Raw genomic sequence first — 25,067 nt, forward strand, 5'->3', positions numbered from 1 at the left:
TTTTTGGCCAAGCTCCACTCCTGGCACTGGGAACTGGCAAAAGTTTCCACACCCTTGCTCACCCCCCCACCCCAGATGTCCCTGGGGTCGATACATTTGCTAGACAGGTGGTCCTCACTTATTGTTATGATTTAGAGGTGCACATACCAATAAGCAGCCCTGCCCTCTAGCCCAGCTGCCTGCAGTGGGGATGCAGCACAGGCACAGTGGGAAGCACCTCCAGCCCCCAGAAGACAGGCACAGCACAAGCAGCTTCTGGTGGCTCCAGGTGATGAATCCAGACTCCTTTTCTCCAACTTCCACCCCCTTAGAGCAGGAATTAATTCTTGCCACTTGAAATGAGAAGCAGCAAGGAGGAACAGACTGTGAATTTTATTCAGGATTCTTCAGACACAGCAGTGAAGCAAACACCCCGCTCCCCAAAACTGGGATCTGCTCAGTACTGCCTGACATAACATCAGGTACCAGCATGTTCCTGGTACCCAGGCAGCACACCATTCTCCTTCTCACACTGCTGGCACAGAGCTGCTTTGGGGGATAGGGAGGGAGGCACCAAGGAATGTGATACCCAGCACAGGGACACCTCTGAGCAATACCGGTGGCCCAGAAAAGGACAGTGGCTCTGCATTTGTCCCCAGGCCACAAGCCCACACCAGTTGCCTGCAACAGTGAAAGGGCAAGGGCTGGTCCTTCCACAGCTACCACCACCTCGGTCCTCATTTGCATCCAGGGTACTCAGGAAGGGACCGCAGGCTGCAGTGGCTGATCGCTTATGTCCCCACCAGGGGCCACTGTGACATTACAGAAAGCCAGACTGCCAGGCATAGGAGGGGGCCGTGGGCTCCTGCTCCTACAGCAGCTCAGGGGCTCCATAGAACATCTGCCCTCCTCCAGGGCTGGAAGCTCAGGCCTCCGAGGTGAGTTTGTAAAAAAAAAATGGCTGCATGTGGAGAGTGAAGGGGGCTGGGGGCGTCATTGTGGGCTACCATACACTGCAGTACAAAAATAAAGATTTAAACGAGAAATGAAAAGGCTGGAGTGGAGTGTTCAGATCACATCCTCAGATCTCTGGCTTGTAACAGCTAGAGAAGGAGAGAGAAAGAGAAACACAATCAATAGTAGGAAAAAAAGCAACTGAACATGGAGGGAAGAGTGAGAAACAGAAAAAGGGAAATGACAGAGGAAACACAAACAGAAGAAAAAGAAATGAGGGTGGGAAAACAGAATAGCAGGAAGAAAAATTCCATATGATTAACATACAGTGAGTCTTAAGACAATACACTCAGGTCCCACAGCAATAGACAAGGAGGCTTTCAAACAGAGGGAGAGAGAAATGCCAGCCAGCTAACAAGTGCCCTCCATCAGGACTGGTGGAGATTGACACTGAACATCTCCAGATTAACAAGAGCCTCACAGTTTTGCAGTATGGAGAGGAATCCTCTAACACTTTCCATACCCAGCCCCACGCATGTCAGCCAGCCAGCCTTCCTAAGCAGGAGGCAGAGCAGAGAGGCTCATTTTGCACACAGCTGTGAGAACATCTGCAATGGGGACCAGCTGCTTCTGCTCTGCCTTTGCCACCTTTCCCACTGCGCTCTCACCCTGGCAGAGCTAGTGGGGGAAAAGGCCAGGGAAGTGAGAGCAGGGAAGGAAAAATAACAGGCTGCCTTCTGCAAACTGCCCGGGCTGGCAGGCAAAGGAGCTGCGGACGGCAGTCTGGAGAAGTGATCTGGCATGCGTGTCATGCAGACACGTGGCAGAATTCCACCCCTTCTCCGAACCACCCCTGCCTGCTTTGCATTCATTTCCACCCCTCTCCCAGCTGCACTCTCCTTTCTGCTGCCAGAGCCTCTGGTCCACAGCCATAGGATCTGCTTGGCAGGTAAAGGCACGAATAGGATGAGAATATGTAAAGCCACCTTAGGGATGAGTCAACCTCACACCTCCCTCCTTCCCCTCCCCAAGCTCTACAAACCAGGGCCATACCCACAAGAGGGAAGTGAGTCACTCATGCAGAGCTCAGGCTGGCAGGAGCTGGGAGTGCAGACAGGTAACATACCTGCAGAGGAGGAAAAGTGAGGAGCAGAGAGAGACAGAGCCCTGGGCAGAGACCAGTCTGAGCCCTGGGGGACAAAGAGAGCAGAGGGAAAGATGCTGGAGGCTGGCGAGTGGGGCAATGTGGGAGGTAGATGACAGTGCTGGGATGGACACGGAAGGGAGCAGGAGGGAGGGTCCGCAGGAAGAGAGTTTAGCACAATCCCGAATAGATGGACAGTCTGCAAATAAAAATAAAACCGTAGATAAACCAAACAGTTAAAAATACAAAGCAGCAGCCATGGTAACAGCTCTCCCCTATCAGCTTTATCTCCAGAGAGACTCCAACTCCTGGAGAAGATCACCCCCACACCCCACACCTGTTCTAATCCTTCCCTGCTGCTAGCTGTGAGCTCTCACCAGAAAGGTGGACGAGTCTATGCCTGGGGGGTTATTTTTATCATTTTCCTCAGGGATTTGCTGCACCTTTCTCCTCTGCTTCTGCTTCTGCCTCTGCCTCCTCCTCCACCTCCTGCTCTTCCTCCTCCAGGTCCTCCTCTGTGTTCTGTGGCCCAGCATGTGGGACAAAAGGAAGAAAGAGTGGAGATACTTGCAAGATGAGCCATGGCAGTTCTTTCTGACACACAATGGAACAAAGCAATTGTCACAACACTGGAATAAAAAGGGACCTTTCCCCATGGCCAAGACAATTCTAGGTCAGGGAACAGAGAGGCTTGTTTTTCTCTGGAGTATCACATCAGGGTATCTAACCCACTTACAAGTGCTGTGACCCCACCGTCCAACAACTGCCATCAGTTGCTAGTGTTCCTTCCTGTATCCTGTGTGTCTACAAGATGTCATGCACTGCCACAGGTTTCTGTCCTTCCCTCAAAAGGGGAGCAGGAGATATCTGCCCCTCAGGCTGAGACAGAAAAAGGAAAGAGAATGCTGCAAAATCTTCAGGGAAATAAAACCCTATAGGCAGTGACACACACAGAATGGGCATGAGGAGGCATGAGGGGGATGTTAGAGTAGCATGAGAGGTGCCAGGGTGACTTGCTAAAGCCATTTGCCACATACAGCCACACACCACCCCTCCAACATACACACTCCTCCTTTTGGGCAATGGGTGTAATGCCACGGTGCTGAACACCAGGACAGGCCCTGTATTTCACCACTGAGGTGCCCCACTGTTGCAAAGGAGAGAGAAAAGAGAGAAGGAGCAAAGAGCAAAGGATCTCATAGGCAATGGGAGCAGGGCCATAGCAAAGTTAATCTCACCTTGGCTTTGTGGCTGGGCTCAGAGCTCAGGCCATTGGGGGAGTTGTACAACTCCTTGGAGACCACACATAGGAATTCTGTCTGATCCTCATTCCCATAATTATAGGATGAGCCAATGTTCACAAGCTAGAAAAGATGAGAGCAAGAATCACAAGCACATATTCCTGAAAACACCCACTCCACCTGGGGAGCAAGGCAGAAAGCCCCTCATGCAGCACTGAGTCCAATCTGTAATCCTAGTGGAAAGGCCTCAACTAAACTAAGGAGACGACACAGAGAACCAGCAGAGAAGTTAGCCAGTATGCAAAACAGACTGGCCTCACACAGTATCCTCCAAACCTCTAGAAAGGGGCAAGAAAGGGCCAGCACGATGGCTCAGTCAATGACTTGCCCAGTATTCTCAGAGTGGGAAGGAGCCTCGCCTGGCAACTGTATGGTATTCACGATTTTTTCCCCAAAAGACAACTCCTTCCCCTCCTGCTCTGCCTTATCCATACCTGCTCAAAGCGCCATCCATCTGACATAGTGGAAACCATCTGAGTGAGCTCCTCTTCCTGGCACTGCAGCACACGGTAGACATGCTTAGGAGGCACCTGAGAGCAAAATTGCAGAGCACACTGACATCTGACAACTGTCAGATGTTAAAAGCTGTTCCCCTCCTGCAGAATGAAGTGGTAATACCCCTCCTGGACAGACCTGTCCTCTTCCCCATGTCCCAGGTGAAAGGGGAGTGGAAACCACAATCCAGCTTTCTCCTGTGCTGTCATTGGAGGCAAGAACAGTATCTCTTCTGGAGAGCAGCGACTGAGCTCAGTGCTTCCTGCATTGTGCCCAGAAGATGTTGCCCTCTTTTTATGGGGAGTTTGCATTTGTCATTACAAAATCATTTTTGCAAATGTAACAAATGCTGATGGGGCTTTGCAGCACAAAGTGACACTGCGCTAGAGGTTACAACCTGAGGCAGACAAGATGAAAGGTGAGATAGCAGACAATCCTCCCTCTAAGAAAGATTTTCAGAGGTTGCTGGCCAAGACAGGGTGTGATTGTGCCACAGGATTGATCCCTTGTCTCCATTTAACTCTTTCATATCCATCTCTTCACCCGTTTCCTCCAGGTTTCTCTACAAGTATTACCATGCTCTTCATTGTGATTACACTCCCAGGACTCCCCACACCAGAACTCCTCTCCATGACACCTTTGCCCTCCTCACAAATATTCCTCTATATCCCACAGCAACCACCTGCCTCCTTCCAAAAGCTAGAGGAGCTCACTTAGTTTCAGGGGCTACATCCAACATTACTTCTGGGATGCAAAGCAAGCCTGCAACTTGTTTATTGTAACTAATTTGGTGGTAGCTTGTCCCCTGCAAGATTTTGATGCATAGGGATTAGCATATAATCTTTAATTAGTTGCTTCTTTCCATTTCTTGCTGCTTCTCTCGAGTCTTCTCCCACTCTAGACTCATCTCTCTCCCTTTTTACACCCCTTGCTTTCCCTACCCCACTCTATCTTGCAATACCTGTGTTACTGTGTAGTCCTTCTCTTCCATTCGATCTTTGATTATTCGGATCAAAGGACCAATGTTATAGAACTCAGCTTCTTCAAGGATCCCTGAGAAAGACAGACAGAAGGACCACAAAGGCAGAAAGTTAGCAGCTCATCTTTATTTTTTGACTTGCAAAAGATCAATTCTGAGCTTCACAAGGTCCATAGGGAGAAATTCTATTACTGTCTTACTTTTTAACAGGTTTGAATTCTTGCTGCAGAGAATTGAAACTTGGCTCTCTGCATCTTGTTTCTAATGCTCACCCCTTCCTTATGCTGCCTGCTACTACAGAAACAGGCACTGCCAATGAAGGCTTGTGCTGAGAGGACTGCTAATACCTTTCCCAGATACCTGGCCAAGGAGAACAGCTGTAGGCTCCAGTCTCTCTCAATGACCAATTGCCAATGACCTTGCTCAGATCTCTTATTAAGGCAGAGAACCACAACTTGCAGTTCTGACAAGTCACCAAAAGAGCTAGAAAAGCCTAACTTACCTCCAGGGCCACTTGGAGTTGCAGCCCCATATGACTTTATATGATCTTTGGCTCTCTTCCCTGTGATTCAACTCAAAACAGATAAAGAGAAATGCTTTTGGTTTTTTTCTCTGTGATGTCTGCACCCATCACCTCTCCTGAGACTCATCTGTTTGCTAAGAGGCCTTCAGGAAAATGGAGGTGGTTCCCAGAGAGTCAGAGAGGGAAAGGTGGCTGGAAGCCAACACTCACATATCCCCAGGGCAGTACAAAGAAAATATAGATGGGGAGATTGATCCTTCACTACCTGACACACTAAGACCTCTTCTGTGTCTCTCATTCAGCAGTGAATTGTCTAATGGGTTAGTTTTACACCAGCCTGAATGTTTGCAGCAGGGAAAAAAAGAGACAATGCAAATGAACTGGACTCCTGTTTATGCTTCAAATTTGATATTAAAACCTGCTGATGAACTCTGTCTGATCTCAGGATTACAAGAAATGTCATGTAGCAAACACCTCAAAACTGTGCTTATTACAATCTTGTACCATTCTTCGGGTATATTTTTGGAACTATAACTGGTAAGACTATTCTGAAGAAAACTTTCCTTGCTTTAGGTAAAAACGTGTAAGAAAGGCAAGAAGACTAATGACCATGCAAAAACTGTGCTTGGCAAGGGCTGGACAACACAGCATGTATTTGGAATTGGCTCCTTATTAGACCTTAGCATCAAAAAATTAAGAAGGCACTGTGGACTGCTGGCTGGTGACACTGTGATGCCACCAAGTCATCCTATTGGACCCACCATCAACCTCAAACGAGGGATTGGTTTGACTAACTTGCTCCACTGGAATTTCTGCAGTCCACAACCCATGAGAGCACAAGCTGCATACAGTGCATATCACTGATTAATGATGGTCTTTATTACAGTCAGTAGAAGAGATGAGCTCGGTTTTGTTTGGTCTACTGGGCTTTCATTCCTAATTAGAAACAGACATTAATAGCAAACTCAGTCACAGAGCCTGGTAAAAAGTAGATCAGGAACTAGTAAAAAATGGCTTATTGAGGCTCTGAGATCTTGCCTACTTCTGTCTTGGTGCCATCTCTGCTGGACAGTTGTGATGCCACAACACCTGCAAGGACACCTTCCTCACCCACTCCAAATCCCTTTAATAAAGGAGACAATGTCATGCTTTGCAGGCACAGCTCTCTGAAATCCCCCACATCAACATCTAAAAGGAGAACAAGAGACAACAATGTTGACCAAAGTTTTTTCCTGACTGTGGTAAGTGGGATTTTTCTGAGCTCCACAACTCACCCTCTTCAGCCATATCTTTATCCAGGACCAGCTTTCCATGACGGAGGAAATTTAGAATCGGTCCAAAGTAAGTGGGGTCCCGATCTATTAGGTATGCACCAGTTTCATCCTAGCAACAGAGATAGATTACAAGGAGACAAAAACCAAGGAAAACTTGTAACTAACCCTCAAATGCCCTAGAATAGAAAAAAATATAAACCTAAGCAAAAATGTCCACTATTTCTAAGATTCTTTGGAAACCGTGGGTCCTGAGAGTCCCTAGCCAAGTCAGTCCAGTCTAGATTTTAACTCCTGTATTGGTCTGCTCAGCATGCCAACATCAGCATGAACCAATCCAGCTGACAAAGCCCACAAAATAGGCCTCGGTCTCTTTGCACAACTGTGCATCCAGGCCTGGTGTGAGAGAGCAGAGATCCCCATACAGGAACAAGGCTGAGTCAGGCAGACACAGCTGGGAAGCAAACCCAGGATGTGGGGTGACAAAGAGGAAGAGCAGAGGGGAGATGGCCTCTCTTCTCCCCAGCTCCCCAGGAAAGGCAGGTGCCAGGCTTCAACAAGGTGGAATCTGGTATGGGGAAAGCCTTCCCGGGAGAGAGGGGAAAGAGCAGGCATTTCTTACTCAGTTATTCCTGCAGCTGCCGAGGTTTGTCTGGCTCCATCCCTGCATCCCTCCAGCCCTCCCCATGCTCGGTGGGGCAAGGTGTGGGAGGCAACCCAGCTGCCTTACCCGGTCCGACTGCAGCTCCTCGCCCTGGCACAAGCGACACAGGAAAGATTTCTGCTCCCGACACAGGGTCTGTCTGGTGGTGAGGAAGACGGTGCCCCCCACATTGAGCCTCACCCACTTGGCCTGGGTACCAGCGGGTGGTGGGATGTCCCAGGTGCAGCGTAGCCCCACGGCGCCCTGCATCTCCTCCCTGCCCTCCATCCTCATCCTCACCCCCACCTCCCCCACGGCGTGCAGGGACTGCCGCAGGTGCTGCCTGTCGGAGAATGCCGGGATCTGTAGTTTATCTGCCTCTCCCTCCGCAGCAGCCGTGTTTCCTGAGGGTCAGGATCTTCCCTGGACTAACAAGGGAGTCCTGAGAGTAGGAAGGTTGCTCGGTGCTGGAGTATATCACTGCGGCTACTGGGGTGGGGAAAGCCACAGCGCCACAGCGCTGACACTCCCTGGCTTTTCCCCTGTTCCTGTTTTCACAGACCATGGGCCAGTCAGCACTCCGGAGGTGCAGGGTGTTATGCAAAACTCGTCGGCATTTATTTCCATAGACATCCTGTCTGGCTCATTAAAAGGTTCTGGGTACTGTAGTTCTCAGGGACACGCACAAAAGGGTGATGGGAACTGTAGTTTTCCCAGCCCGCTGTTCCTGCAGTGAGGATGCTGTAACGGAGGGCACTGCGCCACAAGACCCAGCCCTGCGGCTGGTACTCTGCCTGCTTCCAGGGGAAGCTTCCTCAGACCACAGCCTGCTCCCTGGCAGCCGGCAGATTAGGCCCCTCAGCGCTGTACTTGGCAGCATTCCCTTCAGGACATCCATTAGCCCAGGCTCACCGCTCAGTGCCGCATCAGTTTACATACTCTCTTGAAGCAAAATATGCAGACTGTTGCCTTCTTGCTAACATATGTAGGGACAGTTCTGGGAACTGTAACCTGGATCCGCATGAAGTGCTGGCAGGGGGCAGGAATAATTTCTCTTCCAGCGCAGAGGAGTTGCTGACTCAGCAAACTACCCCCCTCTGCTGCTCTACCAGAGCAAACCACCCGTGCCCTTCCCCTAGGCTCCTGCCATCTCTGTTTGTGTCTGGGCAAGAGCTCAGACTGTAACTCAGCTCTGTGTGGAGTTTACCTCTGCCCCAGGCACATATCATTCGCCGAGGCTGATGTGCCAATCCTGTGTAATGGAATCTAGTCCTGTCTCTGCCACTTGCTCCTGCCAGGCCGAGCTTGGTGCTCAGCAGTTCACGTCCCAGGGCACTCCGTTCAAACATACTCCTTGGCACGAACACAACCTGAACAAGCCCTCTCCAACAGCTCTGCTTTTCTCACTCCCACGGAAGCACAGCTGCGCTCGAGCACAGCAGCTCGAGCACATTAAGAATGGAAAGGAAAGGCTGGCGTTTCACTCCATTGTGGATCAAAACCTTCCTCCACCCAAACAACTTCCTGGCTCTTCCTTGACAGAGCAATGCAGCACTGCAGAGACACACAACACTTTCTTTTTCTTGCATTTAGATCTTAGTGCCTTTTGAGGTGCAGGATTATTGAGTGAAGAGGCTGAATACAGAGAAACATTATGTTTTACTCTTAACATTCCTTTTCTTCTTGTCCGTCCTTCCTTCTTTTACTTGCAAATCACTCCCTTTTATCAGTACAGAAGAAGGCAGCATCGCCCTTCCCCCAAATCACCCAGGATTTCCTTCACAATAAAGGTATGTGTACTTCGCTCCTTCTGTGGAGGAGTGCCAAGGGGAGGAAAGGAAGAGAGGGTAACACGGAAGAGGTTTCAAGATTGCTGACCTTCAGCTAATTTAAGTACAGGAACAATTCAGCTGCTCCAAGGGTGTAAATTCAAATAATTTTGAACCAGCACTAGAGTGACCATTAACAGAGCATGAAAAAATATTTTTGTCTACCCATATGGAGCAGGCTCTGGCCAAAATTACTGCTCAGCCCTGGGACCAGTCTCCACTGAGCAGTAACATGCATCAAAGATGCCCAGACAACACTGACCCGGGCTGAAGCATCACACAGTGCAACACAGCTCTGGGCTGTCAAACTGCTGTCCTAATTCTGGCTCTGAGTCAAACCACAGCAAACTGGAGACCTCTGCCCTGCACTCTGGTGTGTGAGGCCTGCAGGACCCTTTCTGTACTAGCTGCAGCTCCAGCACAGAACTGGGGTGAGAACTGTGGCTCTCTGATATGAATGCAGCAGTTGGATGGCAGCCTATAACCTCTTATCTCCCTCTCCAAGAAATCTGCCCTGCCTTGAGTTCTTTCCCTCTTTTATCAAGGGTTCGCCCTCTCCTTTTCCTCCTCTCACAGTCCCTCAGCCTCTTTCTCCTCTTTACAGTCCATCTCTTGTTCTCAACACCTTATTTTCCTACCTCCCCCCTAACAACTCTGCTCACCAGTCCAGGATGGTCCATATTCAAGGCATACTTTCTTCCATCAGTATCAGTCTCCACTTGTGGCTGGAACCTCAAGTCTTGCTCACCCCAGGGCCATGGGGTAAAAAGTAAATTGCTAAATCTAAAGAGGTATATTGTAAATAAGGAAAGATGTCAAGGAACACCACTTTCAATATCAGAGTCTTTTTTTCCTGCAACATACAGCAAAAAAATCCTTGAAAATGCACCAGGCCAGGGATTTCTCCACAGTATATGAAAATCCTCTTCAGAAGAAGCCAGTGTGGGGTGAGTTGCCAACTGAAATGTTCTGATGACTTGGTAGCATGGGCTAAATACAGACTTGATTGCACACTATCACCAGATGTAGTTCTGAGATGCAATTAATGTGCCCTTTATAAGGTCCCTTAAAATCAAGCAATAGGACACAGCAGAAGCAAGTTTAAACAATAGGTGGCATTTAGTCAAAGGCTGGACTCGATGATATCAGTTCTTTCCCAACCTTAATGTTTTACGATTCTATCACTTGTTAATGCTATATAAAACAAATGCACAGAAACAGAGGGAAGAGCAAGTAAGAGCTTACACGGGGCTGTGTGATGGTATAAGACCATACAGCCTTGCAGAAATCCCAGTGAAATCATGGGGACCATTGCACAGATGGACTAGGAGCAGGAAAAACTCAACAGCCACTGGATACTGGACTGAGCAAGAGCTGAGGAGAGCAGAGCAGGGGCTAAACTGGGAGTGTCCTGGTTCAGCAGTCAGGCCTGCAATACAATCCTGCAGAAGGCTACACACACTGCAGAGCTCTGCAACTTGGTACATGGCATACAATGCATCTCTGGTGTTGTAGAGCTGCTCTTATGGAACGCTTGCACTGTGGGACAGCAGTGGGAGCAAGGATCACTATGTGTTGGCACAGACAGTGTCACCACTCTGACAGGCTGGGAACACATATTGGGGATTACATGGCAGGAGGCACCAGAGAAGACACCAGGAAGAACTAGTTGGCATGTCCATGTAGGATCAGTGCCACTCTTTTCTGTAGGAAGTGGAGAAGGGAATACAAGTGATGCTCTGACATTTTGCCAGTAAGCCAAGCATGAATTGGGCAAATAAAATTCCCTACACTGGACTTGGGAGTGGACACAGTTGACTAATAGAGTCCAGCTTGACTGCCAGCTGAGCCAGGCATATTGGAGCATGAAGAGAAAGACCTCATGGCATACAGGCAAGCTAATCTTCCTCCAGCTGCTTGTGCTGCATGAGGTCTGCATTCAAAGCAGTGTGCAAAGCCTGTGTGTGGACATGCATCACACAGCACCTTTGCTGGAAGACTGCTGGGAGAAGGACACAAAACACTTGTGTAGCACCTGGTTGTAAATTGGGACCAGGAGAGATGGGTGGAATATTAAATGTCCCTGCAAATACCAATTACCATGGCTCATGCAGTGCTTGGGCCAGTGATGCTGGTAGAAGAAGGGCTGCTTTAGAATTTGGATAAATTGGCAGAGGAACAAAAAGGTTACTGGGAAATGAAGTGTGAAATAGTGCAACCTGACTGCTAGGCTGCAGTACGGAAGGAAAGAGGAAGCAGGTGATGAAGACAAGTGAAGAAGAGGGGACCATGGGCTTACTTTCGACTAGACGAGATTGTTTTCACAGAATCCAAACCTCCTTCAAGACAAAAGTATTGCAGATTGCACCAATAAATCAATAAAGAGTTTACATGCTGGCCTAGGATTCTCAAATTTATATAGAGAGCTGTAAAAACACCTAGTCTCAAGTTAGCCACAGGTCAATGTGACCTTCCTCCTATATCAGTGCTGTTGTTTAGGCCATCTTTTTGGCTACCATGAGCCCTACTCCACCAAAGACATGTTATTTCCAAATCCCTGTGGCAAGTTTTCCACAGGAAAGTCATGAGCATTAGTGCTCTGCATTATATCCACTTCTCCCCAGCTTTCAGTTTCTGTAGGAAACCCACTGAGTAAGGGACATAAAGATCTGCAGAGCATTTATAGTCCTGGTGTAAGTCCTGTCAGCTGTTCCATATGTCCAGTAGAATCTGTTATAGCTCAAAATAGGGTTTTGCAGTATCCAAGCTTTGAAAACATTGTCTCAGTCTTCCTAACCTTCTTAGGGCTTTGCTGGCACAACCAGCTCTCAACTACAAGGAGGGGTAACATCAGAAGACACTCTTGAATAGATTGTTGATACATGACATAAGAGGGAAGACCCCAGAAAAACAAAGTATCTTGCTGTGGGAAAGAAGATCTCAGTTTCTTCCCTGTGGAGAAATCAAGGCAAAGTTAAGCATTTAGGAAAAGATTTGCCAAAAGCTGGGAAGAATCACTGAGATTTTGTAGGAGAAAATTCAGCCTTAGAAGGGCAGTTGAGTTCTGCCAAGTTTGGCATAAATACTAGAGAGGGGGAAGGGCCCTGCTAGATGTCATCATCCAGCCACAGGCATGAAAAGTAGAGCAAGGGGAGAGGGAAGATTTCCACTTGATTTGCAACCTTCAGGTGGATGGCTGGGCTGTGCCACACACAGGACAGAGAAAAGCATCTCAGTCTCAAGAGGAAACAGAGAGATTCCTGTTGACCCCAAAGACTGCTGGGTCAGAGGCAAAAAAGAAACACAGTACTTAAAATGCACCAAAAAATATCCCGGAAGGATGCACAAGAGCCAGCTCCCTGCATCTATTGCAAATAAGTCTGAAACAATATGTCAATTTTCCTAATGACTAAATTTTCCTGGAGAAACAGAGCAGGCAGAGCACTCATCTGGCCACATAATCATAAGCATCCAAAAGAGGTAAAAGGAAATGCAAAGAATAAACACTCAGCAATAGAGAAGAATCCTGTCCTTACAGTCAAACCTGTGACAATAAGCATGCACTGCATTCCCTAGAAAGGACAACCCCATCATCCTTAGATGTCCACAGGTACCTCTTACTGCAAGCCCAAGAGAAGAAACTGTCTCACTAACTTTTAATTTATCAATAGGCCAGAAGACATGCAGGTTTTTTGTACTGGTTTGTTTTGTTTGGGGTTTTTTTGGGGTTTTTGGGGGTTTTTTTTGTGGGAGGTTTCTGCGGGGTTTTTTGTTTAGTTTTGGGCTTTTTTTGTAGAGGAGAAAATCCTAGAGAGAACAAATTTTTGAACATTATCCAGAACACCTGGTGTGCTTTCAACTTTTAGACATAAAAGAAAAAGGTCTTGGGGAAAAATAGATGCCAGTGCAGTATATTCCTTTGTAGGCCTCAGTTCTGCTAAGTTTTTAGGGGAAGGTTACATGGTAAGAATGAAAATACCCATGCAGTCCATTATCCACTATTTAAGCTGGCATCCAGCATTTCAAGAACAGAGCTCTAAGTGACAACCGTGGACTTTAAGGCAATATAGTCAATGGACAAGGGCGAAAAGTAGGAAGATGTGCAAAGACCCGAGAGAGGCATACCATTGTCTTTCCTGGGTCAAAGAGCTTGTTGGGGATAAGAGGTGTGGTTCTACTCACAGAGAGAAGGAAATATCTCATTTGAATCTCACTGTGGACAAAGTGATTCCATAAAAACAGAATTCCTGAAAAGGATTCACCCAAGCAACACTCATGTAAGTTCCATTCAGCAGAAAGACCTTGAAACATGTTTATTTACACTTTTTAAATCCCAAAATCTTTTTCTCAAGGGGGATTTTGGACCATCAGGCTACAAGGCTGGCTAAGTACACATCGCAGTTAGAGTCCAAGTACAAGAAGAAATACAAGTGCCTAGCCTGAGTGCCAACCAGAATGCCATATTTGCTCCTTTAACAGCCACCTCTTTCCACAAAGTTTTGCACTCAAAATGGCCATAACGTGCATGGGTGGGACAGAGGCAGAGAGCAGGATTATGAGGCACAGTTATAGAAGTATGACCATCTCATGAATGAACATGAGTGAATGTTTTGAGTCAGGAGCTTGGCTTAATTCAATTAATTCCCCATGCTGGCAGCAACACTCTCTGCCATCCATCTGGTATGGTGAAATGGTCACAGAATCACAGAATGGCTGAGGTTGGAAGTGACCTTGGGAGGGTATCTGTTCCACCCTATCTGCTCGAGCAGGGTCACCTAGAGCTGGCTGCCCAGAACTACTGTCATCTTCATCCTCCTAAGCAGCAGCAGGGTAAGGAGAAAGTGCCAAAGCACCATGTGCGCATAATTGTTATCCAACACCTCCATCTCAAGATATTTAACCATGAATGCTAAACCCATTTTTTTCAAATCCTGTTTCAAGGCAAGCTATGTGCACAGCTGGGAAACAATGCAGCTTATTACAATGTTTTCCCCTTTCCCTCAGAAATAATATTTTCAGGCTGTGCCCGCATGTACCATTCCACCCAGGCCCCGTCGTACACTGCAACATCTGGCTTGCCACAGAGGTAGGCCCCCAGAGCCACGTGGCAGGCAGTGACCCCAGAGCCACACGTGGCTACCACTGGCTTTAAGAGGTCAACCTTCTTCTCCTGGAACAGAGTGCGGATCTGCTCAGGGGTTTTCTCTAAGCCAGATTCTGTGAGGAAATCAGTGAAGGGGATGCTCGTCGATCCAGGGACATGACCAGGCTCAATTCCTAGGGAAAAAAACAATACAGATAGGAATTAACCTCTATAGTCTGGGACAAGTCTACTGCAAAGCTTCTTCTGTTTCACTGAGAGGAATATTTATTGCTTAGTGTATTTTGTTAAAACAAGTACATTTACTTTTGTTACATTTCACTTTACAAGATTACTGATTACTCAGGAAGGATGGCTCTATGTGTAACCTTCATGCTATCATATGGGCACAACCCTGTCAAGTTCCATTCTTTCCCCTAGCTCCCTCCACATCTTTCTCCCCATCACAGTAACCCACAACGATGAAGCAACTCCACACGCCATTCTGAGAGGAAGAGTAGCACTAGTACTTAAAGAGACCAACGAGAATCTTTGGGGTGTATTGAAAGCTATATTCCTCACCCCAGTCCCTTATGAGGAAAAAAAGATAGAAGGCTTCCCCATTGCTGAATTTTCAAAGAGTAGCACTTGGTAGTCAAAAAGAAAGGAGGACAGGTGGACACACTGCCTGAAGTCCCATCCCATAAAAGACAGCCATTATTTCCTAGCATTACCTCTACAGGAGTCAAAGTAGTGGGCACCTTAAATTAAGCCTCTCTTTATAATGCCACTGTCTCAGAAGGCACATTACCATCTCGGGGCTCTGGCTCTACTCCCCGGAACCGTCCTGCAGCACGGGCATCCACTAGCTGGAAGCGATGGGAATCCAAGTTATCTAAGACATCCTCATATGTTTTCACCAGGGACTTGTCCAAGGAGGCATGGAACTCAGATGGAGCTACCTGGGTCTTCCCAGAGCTAAGTGCATTCCCTTCTCGCTGCCAGTTCTTCAGGCCACCATCCAGAAGGGAAACAGCTTCGTGTCCAAAGACCCTGAACATCCACCATACCCGGGGTGCTGAGAAGAGACCTTGGTCACTGCCATCATAAACCACAACATGGGAATCATTCCTCACACCCAGCTTCCCCACATACTCGGCAAAGTCACTAGCCTTGGGCAGCATGTGATCGTAAGGCGAGGTTCGGTCACTGCACTGGTCAATGTCGAAGAAAACCGCACCAGGGATGTGGCGCTCCTCAAACTCCCGCTTCGGATCACGCTTCATCTTCGGCAAATACCAGGATGCATCCACGATTCTCAAGGCCAGGCTAGCTTGCTGGGACTTGATGGCTTCTGAAAGCCATTTCGCAGACACCAGAGCTCGGTAGAGGAGTTGTTGCGACATCGTTCCCGAGTCCTGATTGAAATTAGCTGTTTTCTGGATTCTGCCCGAGTCCACCTGACTGCAGAAGGTAGAGAGTCACAAATTAGAGAACAGCCTTTCAAAAAGCAACTAGACAAAGATGCATTTTGGGCCCCGTGTCTGCACTGAGGTACTGGCTAAGCCTATAATGAGGGGCTTGAAATGCTCCAGCCCTGAAAGTAGTTTCCCAGAGCTCATCCCAAGCAACGCCCCGAGCGGGACAGCCACGGCAGTCCTGCCCTGCGCCCGGCCCCTCGCCGCTCCTCCGGCCCCATCCAGGGACCCCAGCCAGCACTGACAGCAGCCAGAGCGGAGCGGGGCAGCCCTCAGGACCAAGTGCTCGGCGGTGAGGCACAGCCCCACGCCTCCGCCCGCCCCGGAGCACACCTGCAGCCGGGCCCCCGCCGCCCGCCCGCTGCGAGGCCCCCCGGCCCGGAGGGGCCGCGATTGCCGCCGCTTCGCCCCGTACCTCCGTGCTGGGCCCCAGTGCCCGCCAGCCACGGCCGCCACCGGAGGGCGGGAGCGCTCCCAGCGGGCCGGTCCCGGCCGTGCGGCCGCCTCCGGGCCGCCCCTCGGGCCGCGCCTCCCGCGGCCATTTCGCGTGTGTCGGCCTGTGTCGGGCTCTGTGTGTGAGGGGAGCGAGGCCCGAACTCGGCGCCCCCACCGGTGCCCCGAGATGGCGCGGCAGGGCCTCAGCCGGGCGCTGGTCACGGCCTCCTGGCTGGCGGAGGCGGTGCGGGCCGGGCGGGTGGGCGCCGGCCTGCGGGTGCTGGACGCCTCCTGGTACCCCCCCAAGGAGCGAAATGCCCGGCAGGAGTTCAAGGAGAGGCACATCCCCGGCGCGTCGTTTTTCGACATCGAGGAGTGCCGGGACAAGTCCTCCCCCTACGACTTCATGCTGCCCAGCGAGTCCCAGTTCGCCGACTACGTGGGCGGGCTGGGGGTCAGCAATGACACCCACGTGGTGGTGTACGACGGGGACGAGGTGGGCACCTTCTATGCCCCCCGCGCCTGGTGGATGTTCCGAGCCTTTGGGCACAAAGAGGTCTCCGTGCTGAATGGTGGCTTCAAGAATTGGGTGAAGGAGGGGCACCCTGTCACGGCGGAGGTCACCCAGCCCACCCCGGCTGTCTTTAAGGCCAGGCTGAACAGGGCCCTGGTGAAGACTTTTGACGAGATGGTACAGAACGTGTCGTCCCTAAAGTTCCAGGTGGTGGATTCCCGCCCCGAGGGCCGGTTTCGGGGGACAGAGCTGGACCAAGGTAATGGAGGTGGGACTGGCACCTGCCCCAGAATGGGATGAATGTCAATACTAGACTGGGAGTAACAGCTCCTGGCAGCCATCAAAGAGATTTTCCTAATGCACAGGCATGCCTCAGCCCGACTCGTTGTTTACCTTAAGGGATCCACAGTTGCACATTCAGACCCCTGTGCCATCAGTGAATGCTTTGGTTGCAGTTGGCTAGAAAGCTGCAGGAGGAAATAGCAGAAAAGGGCTGCAGTCATTTGGTTCCAGGATCTCCCATCCCACACTCTGCAGAAGTTTATCAAAATGCAAATATGGGAGGTGAGAGCTCCCAGGGGTTTGTTCAGGGTCCTATCTAAAACCAGCAGACACATACAAAATATCAGTATTCATACAGGCACCTCTCACCATAATGAGTGCACTAGCAAAAGCCAAGGTTTTAGGTAATACAGTAACCCAAGGGACATTCTCCTTATCGCTCTGACTCCCAGCAAACAGAGAATTTGCTTGAGCTGATCTTTGTCCTTTTGCTTATGTAAGAAAAATCTGAAGCCTTTAGCAAATGTGTGGGATTTCAGCCTCTCTCTTTTAGGTGCCCCAAGTTACAGGAACAAAAATTGATTTTGTTACCTCGGTGAAACACTGGACACACAAGCAGCGGGGGTGAGAGAAGTCCTTTGCAGTGGGGACAGCAGGTACAGCAGCGTGCCTGGAATGAAATTGAAGTTGATTAAAGGAGGCTCTTGCTGTGTAATTTAAGCCTTGGTATATCCCAGAATAACCTCCCCTCTGAAAGGGTGTAAAGGAAACCTTCCTGACTGACCATTCAGGAGACACTCTGGCAATCACGCTCCCACCACCAGAGACTTTAACTGCTGGGACCAAAGCCCCTTCTCAGCATCTTGAACTGATGGGTGCCACTCTTGACTTCCTACGCACCCCACACACACACTCAGACCAGGTTTTCTTACCGTCTCGAGCTTGAGTTTTCCTTAGCGGAGCCTCAAAAGTACAAAGGAAACACTGAACTTTTATGCTCTCACGGTCTCTGTGTGTGACGAAGTCCTGGCTCTTCCTGCTGAGTCCTCAGCTCCTGCTGTGTCTCATTATCCGGTCACCTGGCTGTGTCACAGGTCTTGTGCCCTCTGTTGTGCAAAGGGTCAGTGCCAGTTCCTGGCCTCTTGCTGGGGCTCTCACTACCCAGAGCCAAACCTGCGGCTGGCACTGCAGCTGCACACCGAGCTACCTGCACTGAATGTGCTCCTCAACGAGGGAATCATAGAAATGGTTGGAAGAGAAAGAGTTTCTAGAAGAAAGCAGAGAAGAGCTCAACAGCAGCTGTTGGGTCTGTGCAGAGCCCACAGTTTAGTGGATTTCTGTGATCCCCAGGCTGTGCTGTCCTACTGCCCCACAGGTTGTTGCCATTCTGTCCTGGCTGTCCACATATGTGTGTGCTGCTGTACAGCCAGTTAGTGTAACAACATGTTCTGAAGTATATTCCTGCATCCAAACTTCAGGAAGCATTTGGCTGTAAATGACTCTGTACACCTGAGTGGCCCAGGTGTCTACAGGGAGCCCCCCAAGACATTGTACACAGAGAAATTGTGGAAAGTGGAAGAGGTAATAGGAGTGATGAAGGACGCTGGCAGGGGAAAGGGAAAGTTAGGTTTATCACTCATTTTATTTCTTCTCCTACCACAGCCCATCAAAGTGAAGGCTGAATTTTAACCTCAAGGTATGGCTAAAATGCTCCTTGCTGGAAGCTGGTAGATTTTGCATTCTTTCCCAAGGTGAGAGTTGTCACCAGATGACAAATACCGCAGTCCCAACAGCATCTTCAAAACAGATTTTTCCTTTGAAATGAGTCAGCATGGAACAGCTTATTTGTGGTGGTCTAGTTTTGCTTCCCACAGCAGATCCAGCAGGATAAGCACTCCAGCTGCATCTGCTCATTCCACAGGAGCTTGACAGCTCTCTGAACCAAGCTAGCCAGTAGCAGCACACCAGCCAGCAGTGGGTAAAAGACAGTGCTTACACCTAAAAGAGCAATTTGAAATCAATGCTGATTAATTGCAGGGGTCATCCAATCAGGGAGGATGCAATTTAGAGAAGACTAATGGTCTTCAGGTTAAGGAACTTGCCTTCTCAGGTGATTTCAGTTTAATTATTGCTTCAGTTCTTGACTTCCTAATTAAGTCAATTAATCTCTCCTGTTCTGTGAACTTCATCTCTAGAAGAGGCTAATTGCAGCTGACTCTTTTGCCTCTTAAGTCTTTCAGTTCTTTGGGGTAAAGAATTAATTGTGCCTGTTTTATTTTTGTTCTTGCTGGGATTTAGACCTCTGTACTGGTTAAGATAAGCCATAATACAGGACTAATTTTTATTTGTCGGGAGAGGTTCACTAAAGTTGCCAGAGTGGAGAAAAATGGATATCTGTATAGGCCAGGTCTCATAGGTCTTAAGTGCAGGTATTGCTTTGGATGAAAAGCTTGGAAGTTCATGCAAAGTGTGGATGGAGCATAAGCCTGACGGATGTGCAGCCCTGAGCTGTGCACCAAGTAGTTTGAGGTGTCCCTGCACAGTGCTGTGTTTCTAGCTGTCCAGAGCTGATCATAAAAGTAGTTACATGATGGTTGCTAGTGCTGACCCTCGCTGACTGTCAGGCACTGAAAACTGATGAATGAGAATTATAGTTAACCAAATGCATGCAGAAAAGCTGTGAATTTCTGAATTCTCTTTCAGACATCTGAGAAAAGAAGAGAAAGTTGCCTGGCAAGAACTCTATCATCTAAAAAAAAGAGAGTAAACACAAAATCATTTAATGAACTTACAGGTATTTTTCTCCTCATTTTCAGCCCTGAAGTAGTCCTTGTCTCCTTTCTGCATATAGAACTCTTCAGATTTTGCCCGTTTTCCCAGCTCTCCATCCTGCCTGCCCCAAACATAAAGGTTTTGCTCATCTTGAATGTTCAGTGGGAATGAGAATGACGTGTACATTTTTCTTTCCCCTCTTCTCCAAGAGGATTCTGCAGCTGGGAGTGGACTGGCTTTGCTTTTGTCAGGTAGTAATACTTGGGGCTCAGCCGTGGAGAGTGAGGAACTTTGATAAAGTCTATTTCAACCCACAGGGACCTACAATGACTTTCAGGGAGCTGGCCAGGACCAAGTCTAAAGTGTTCCTTACTATGTGTTCATGGTAGGTTAAACGAGATCAGTAATTGTCCCTTCTAAGACATACCATTTGAAGGGAAGAGAGATATAAACAAGGAGGCAACAGAGGAGGCATTTGGAAAAGAACTATCTGTAGCCAGCACACTCCAAAGCCACGGGGAGTTAAATAGGGACAGAGCAAATCTTTTATCTTTTTGACATTAAGAAATTCCATCTGAAGCTTCCATCGCAAAGGGAAGGCTAGAGAGGCGGGGCTATGGTCTTAGATAACTAGCCAACAATAAAAACAATATGTAAGCAGAGAATCTAACAGATGTGGAAAAGGGGATGAAGCAGTGAAGAAGATAACATATTATAGGTTATAAATTGTGAGGAAGGATTGCCAGACACCAAGCTGAGTGAGACTTGGCAAAAGGAATTAAATAACAAAAACTGCTGGAACAGGTTTTACAAAAGACAACGAGGAGGGAAAGAATAAACGAAGTTGCTGTGCAGTTAGTAGGGGTTCCAGGTAGAAGATTGTTTGTGTGTGGTCACAGCATTATATGAGCCCGGAGTCTGTGCTACCGTATTTTCTTCTCTCCTAAGGATAATTCTGCAGGGCAAGGAGAGGGCTAACCAAAAGAGATCCCCATGCTCAAATCAGTGAGGCAGATGATCTCGATCCCAAATATGTGTCAAAAAGCAATCATATGACATTGCAACTTCATGAGGCAAAATTTTGATAAATTTATTCAAAGCATGGTTCTGTGGCACAGAAACAATTGCGAACTTCATATTTAGAACAGAGGGTACAGCACAACTTAGGCAGCTGCTATTCTTTTAACATGGATAGACTGGGAGGCTTTCAAAAAACTCATCAAAAAAAATTATTTTAAATGAAAATAAAGGCAAAATTGAGTAAAATATGCTGGTAGACTTGCCCTGCAGCCAAGGGCTTTATTTCCTTGCCAGCAGAATTGGTTGACCAGATAAGAGAAATGGGAACATGAATGTCTGGAAGTTATGTCTGATCTTTTCTTCCAGCCTTTGGAAGCATCTACGAGGTAGAGTTGGGCCATTTGGACTTCACTGATGCTTTGGGCATAACATTAGAGGGGCATCTATTAGCTCAATATGAGGAGAGAGCAAATAGCAGAAGTATTGTTAGATTAAAGAAGTTGACTGAAAATTTCAGTCAATAGATAAGTGAGATAAGAGCAGCATGTACTGAAAGATCTGTGGGGTGGGAAGTTGCCAGCATGGTCCATCGTTAAGCTTCTGTATTTTGTTTCGTGTTTTCCTGAATCATTGAGGCATTGAAAATAGGGAATTGTTACTGAAATGTGCTGCTGGCACAGCCATGGGAAGGTCTAAATGATCACATGGGGAGTATTATGTGAAGTTCCACCTGCAGATGTACTAGTGACAGGAAGTATAACACTACAGAGAGCAAACCTGAATGCTTAGTAGCCCAAAACACTGAACTGCTTGTGTTTCTCCTACAAGCTGATGATCCACATTTGGGAGCAATAGAAGAGGGTAACACTTGAATGAATTAGTTTGGTGCAGGAACATCACATGTGATTTCACCTTGACAATAGCCTTGGCGACTCCTATCTACCAGCTGTGATGGTAGGAAATGCTGCTTCTTTATCCAAAAGCCTGCTGGACCTAGAGCTGTTTCTAGGGTGGCCAAGACAGAGAAAAGTGTATTTAATGGGCTCTTACTGGGTTTAGGCTAAGGACATGAGGTTGTTGGGAGTGCTGAGGGCTTGTCATCAGTTTGTTGGAGCAATAGCAGAAGGGCAGAAAAACTATTTTGGCCATAACGTAGTGTTAGCTCTGGGATAAATGGTGTATGGACTGCCTGTGATGATCTGAACACTGGAAATTAATATTCCTCCTCACATGAGCCAGGAGGTGCTTCATTGGGAAGTTTCATGACAAGAATCCAAACTGTCTCTGAGATGGATGCTTCTTTGAAAGGCAGCTTATAAAATTATTACTGAGGTAGCTGAGGCCCGGGCTCTGTAGTCCAAGGGTTCTGTCCTGGAGTTTCTGACGGTGACTGCATGAATCTGGCATGGAGTACCCTCTGTTTCATATGGGACAGAAGCAGATGTATCCACTCCCCTGTTCAGATTCCAGCTGCATCCAGCCTTGCCTTCCAGTCCTATGTTTCTCTGCTCTTGACCTAGCAGAGAGAGATTATAAAGCTTCCTTAGCCACTTGAGAGCACTTCTTAGGCAGTCCAAGGGATTGTGGTTGTGCAGTTTCAGCTCTTTCTCTCAACTGAACACCCACATATGTGAATAAATGCAGTTTCTACAGAATTCCCCATCTTTAACTCGCAGAGTGCAAGCACTGGTCTCTGACTCTAACGGACTTGAATTTCTGAAGCAAGAAAGTCTCCCTATAGATCAAAGGCAAAACTTTTCTAAAATGAGTGATTTTTCCAGATCTGCTCAGCTGCTACCTGAAGAGTTGTTTAAGGGTGGTGAGTTGTCAGTCTCCAATAAGAGAGGGGTACAAACCTATTTTAAGTTGTGTGAACAATCTAGAGAAGCCATAATGATCATGGTGCCTGGGACACCTAAGAAGTGAATCGATGGCCCAGCAAGCTTCTTTGAGCAAGAGTTCCCTTCTAGTTTTTCCTCCAGGACTTCCTGATCTTGGTATGCTTCCCAGTGCCCTAGGATGGCTCACAGACTTGTCTGTATTGGGATGACCACCAGTACTGCAGCAGAGCCTTGCAGAAGTCCTTTGCTGAATGGATCCTTTCCCATTTACTCTGTGGGGAAGTGGTAGCCTCACCCAGGCATGTAAGAGGCTCCAGTAAGCAGCTTTGCAGTCTGAGAACTATATAAGGTTTTCTCAGTTTTTGCTTCATTTTTTATTTCCTCTCTGTCATACAGATATTTATCGATGGGTGAATTTTGCAGTTCTCTGTGCTGAAGTGATGAACTGTTGTCTTCTGGACCTGGAAAAAATGTGGTGAAAGCATCAGTCCAAAATGCTGCCTCTTTTATTTTTGCTTTTCCTTTTTAAATGTTAGTCCCTGCAGAAGTCAGCAGTTCTTCTCCCAACTTCTCTCAGTAATGCTAAACATTTCTGAAGGATGCATGAGGTGACTCGTAGACAACTGTGCCGTATTTTTAATGCATTTGGGGAGGATGAATCAAGAGACAAAAAGGGTCCATCTGGAACAGGAAGAGAACTTGTGAAGCTGACTCAGGGCAGCTTTGATTGTCTTTAGGCTCTGTCTTTGTCCAGCAGAGCAAAAATTCCTTTCAATTCCGTGCCAAAGCCATTTTCCCCTTATATCTCACCATGTCATGTTACCACTCTGCATAGTGATGAAACTGCAGTTCATTATGTGTGATGTCAGTCTCTGTCTAGGTATAGTTTAATCATTTGACTGTAAGAAGGTGCCCCAATCTCTCCCATCTCCCAAAACCAGTTATCCCAATGATTTGGACAAGTGGAAAGCTGCCAGTGAAGCAGATTACTGTTCATGTGATTTTTTCAGATTTGTCTCATTAGAAGTTCAAACCTAGCAAGGAACCATTCCCTGAAACACATTTTCAGTGTAATACATAATGTTTTTCACTCCAATGAGGCTTGATCTAAAGCCTCTCAAAATGATTGGAAAAGCTTCCATTATTAAGCCTTCAGAGTCTGAATTTCAAGGGTGTGATGCCAACCTTGTCCATCATATTCTTATATCTGATACTCTCTGAAGACCTTGTTTTGACATGCACCTTTGAACTTGCCTAAAGTGGTCAGATACATCACCAGAAAAACAGCACCTGTGCTGATTTCATCTGTGGAGTAGATAAGAAGTGAAAATTTAAAATTTAAATTCTGACTTCTCTGACCCCATTGTCCCAGGATAGCTGCCTCAGCAGTGATGTGGCTGACTTTAAGGTTGCTTTTTGATTTCTTATTTATTTTTCTGAAATATGATTTTAAGGTGATGCAGGAATAAACTGCAAACAGATAACTACTTTCACAAATTCCACATACAGGCCACATTGCCTGCTTCTGAAAACTCTTGTCACTACACACTGCTGGCATACCTGGGGAAGGTTGGAAATGCGTTGCTTTATTCCTCTTACCACAGGTGCCTTTAATACCTTTGTTAAGGCATTTTCTGTGGAGATTCTTTGATTCCTGCCATGTCTAGGACTTATTCAGATTTCTACATCTCATTGCTTTCAGTGAGGAAATAGTTTGCTAAATATTCTGGAAGATTTGACTTCAGCAAACCTGAATAATATTTGTCCTCTTCTTTTTAGTTCAATACGACTTTGCATCTTCATCATCAAGTGGAACAAATGAGTCTTTTGGAGGGAGCGAGACTATCTGCAGTGATGTCTCTAATGTCTCTTGTGGGTGTCTTTCATCACCTCTGTTAATGTGTCCTTGCTCATGTTTCCTTTTCTGTTTCACTCTTGCAGGGTTGGAATCTGGCCACATCCCTGGTGCTGTGAACATACCCTTCCACTCATTCCTCTCAGAAACAGGCCATGAGAAGAGTATTGAGGAGATCCAGGAAATCTTCCGTGCGAAGAAGGTGGATCTCTCGAAGCCGCTGACGGCCACGTGCCGCAAGGGCGTCACGGCGTGTCAGATTGCCCTGGCAGCCTTCCTGTGCGGCAAGCGCGACGTGGCCGTGTACGATGGCTCCTGGTCCGAGTGGTTCCACCGGGCCCCACCACACTACAAGGTCTCCGAGGTGAAGCGCAGCAAGGCCTAGAGGGAGAGCTGTGTCTGGGGCAACGTGGTCTAGCAGCTGTCTCCAGCCCAGGGTAAAGCAAAAGCGAGGAGGTGGAAGTAAAGAAAAAATCGGTTTAGATTTTGCCAAATTTTTTAAAGAGTTATCATTAGGTTCCTATTGAACTTTTGATTTTTGACAATTAATAAAATCTTACATGATGCATCTGTGAGTATTTATAATTTTCTGTTACCTGCGACCTGCTTGTACTGGGTGGGAAAAGCAGCTCTGCAGCATGAAGGAGAGTTACACTCTGTGCCTGAAGACCT

General features: G+C 47.6%; 3 protein-coding genes across 13 annotated transcripts; 1 reads left to right on the forward strand and 2 right to left on the reverse strand.

The window, feature by feature from the left end:
• Positions 1-353: 353 nt before the first annotated feature.
• KCTD17 (potassium channel tetramerization domain containing 17) lies at positions 354-7,887 on the reverse strand. Of its 10 annotated transcripts, none has more exons than XR_015803878.1 (8): positions 7,377-7,886; positions 6,650-6,758; positions 4,835-4,926; positions 3,813-3,908; positions 3,316-3,441; positions 2,455-2,599; positions 2,060-2,276; positions 354-1,082 (listed from the first exon to the last, which is right to left on the reverse strand). XR_015803878.1 is itself a non-coding variant. In XM_088165341.1 (7 exons), exons 1-6 carry the CDS (start codon positions 7,581-7,583, stop codon positions 2,009-2,011), a joined length of 681 nt encoding a protein of 226 aa, XP_088021467.1. In that variant the 5' UTR covers positions 7,584-7,887; the 3' UTR covers positions 354-1,082; positions 1,987-2,008. The 10 variants fall into 10 exon arrangements, 8 of the variants coding, with proteins under 8 accessions (XP_088021467.1, XP_088021465.1, XP_088021464.1 ...); XR_015803877.1 differs by having other exon boundaries at positions 1,987-2,276; XM_088165341.1 differs by lacking the exons at positions 2,060-2,276; positions 2,455-2,599 and adding an exon at positions 1,987-2,059 and having other exon boundaries at positions 7,377-7,887.
• A 5,518-nt stretch (positions 7,888-13,405) lies between these two features.
• On the reverse strand, positions 13,406-17,242 carry MPST (mercaptopyruvate sulfurtransferase). 2 transcript variants are annotated; one of them, XM_014885251.2, is made up of 3 exons: positions 17,019-17,242; positions 15,010-15,662; positions 13,406-14,395 (listed from the first exon to the last, which is right to left on the reverse strand). In XM_014885251.2, the coding sequence occupies exons 1-3, from the start codon at positions 17,240-17,242 to the stop codon at positions 14,097-14,099; spliced, it is 1,176 nt and encodes a 391-aa protein (XP_014740737.1). In that variant the 3' UTR covers positions 13,406-14,096. The 2 variants fall into 2 exon arrangements, with proteins under 2 accessions (XP_014740737.1, XP_088021460.1); XM_088165334.1 differs by lacking the exon at positions 17,019-17,242.
• Positions 16,200-24,963, forward strand: LOC106858524 (thiosulfate sulfurtransferase). The gene is made up of 2 exons (XM_014885252.2): positions 16,200-16,884; positions 24,482-24,963. The coding sequence occupies exons 1-2, from the start codon at positions 16,299-16,301 to the stop codon at positions 24,778-24,780; spliced, it is 885 nt and encodes a 294-aa protein (XP_014740738.1). The 5' UTR covers positions 16,200-16,298; the 3' UTR covers positions 24,781-24,963.
• Positions 24,964-25,067: the final 104 nt, after the last annotated feature.

The sequence above is a fragment of the Sturnus vulgaris genome, chromosome 5, assembly GCF_052056855.1.
Source record: "Sturnus vulgaris isolate bStuVul1 chromosome 5, bStuVul1.hap1, whole genome shotgun sequence".
Lineage (NCBI taxonomy): Eukaryota > Metazoa > Chordata > Aves > Passeriformes > Sturnidae > Sturnus > Sturnus vulgaris.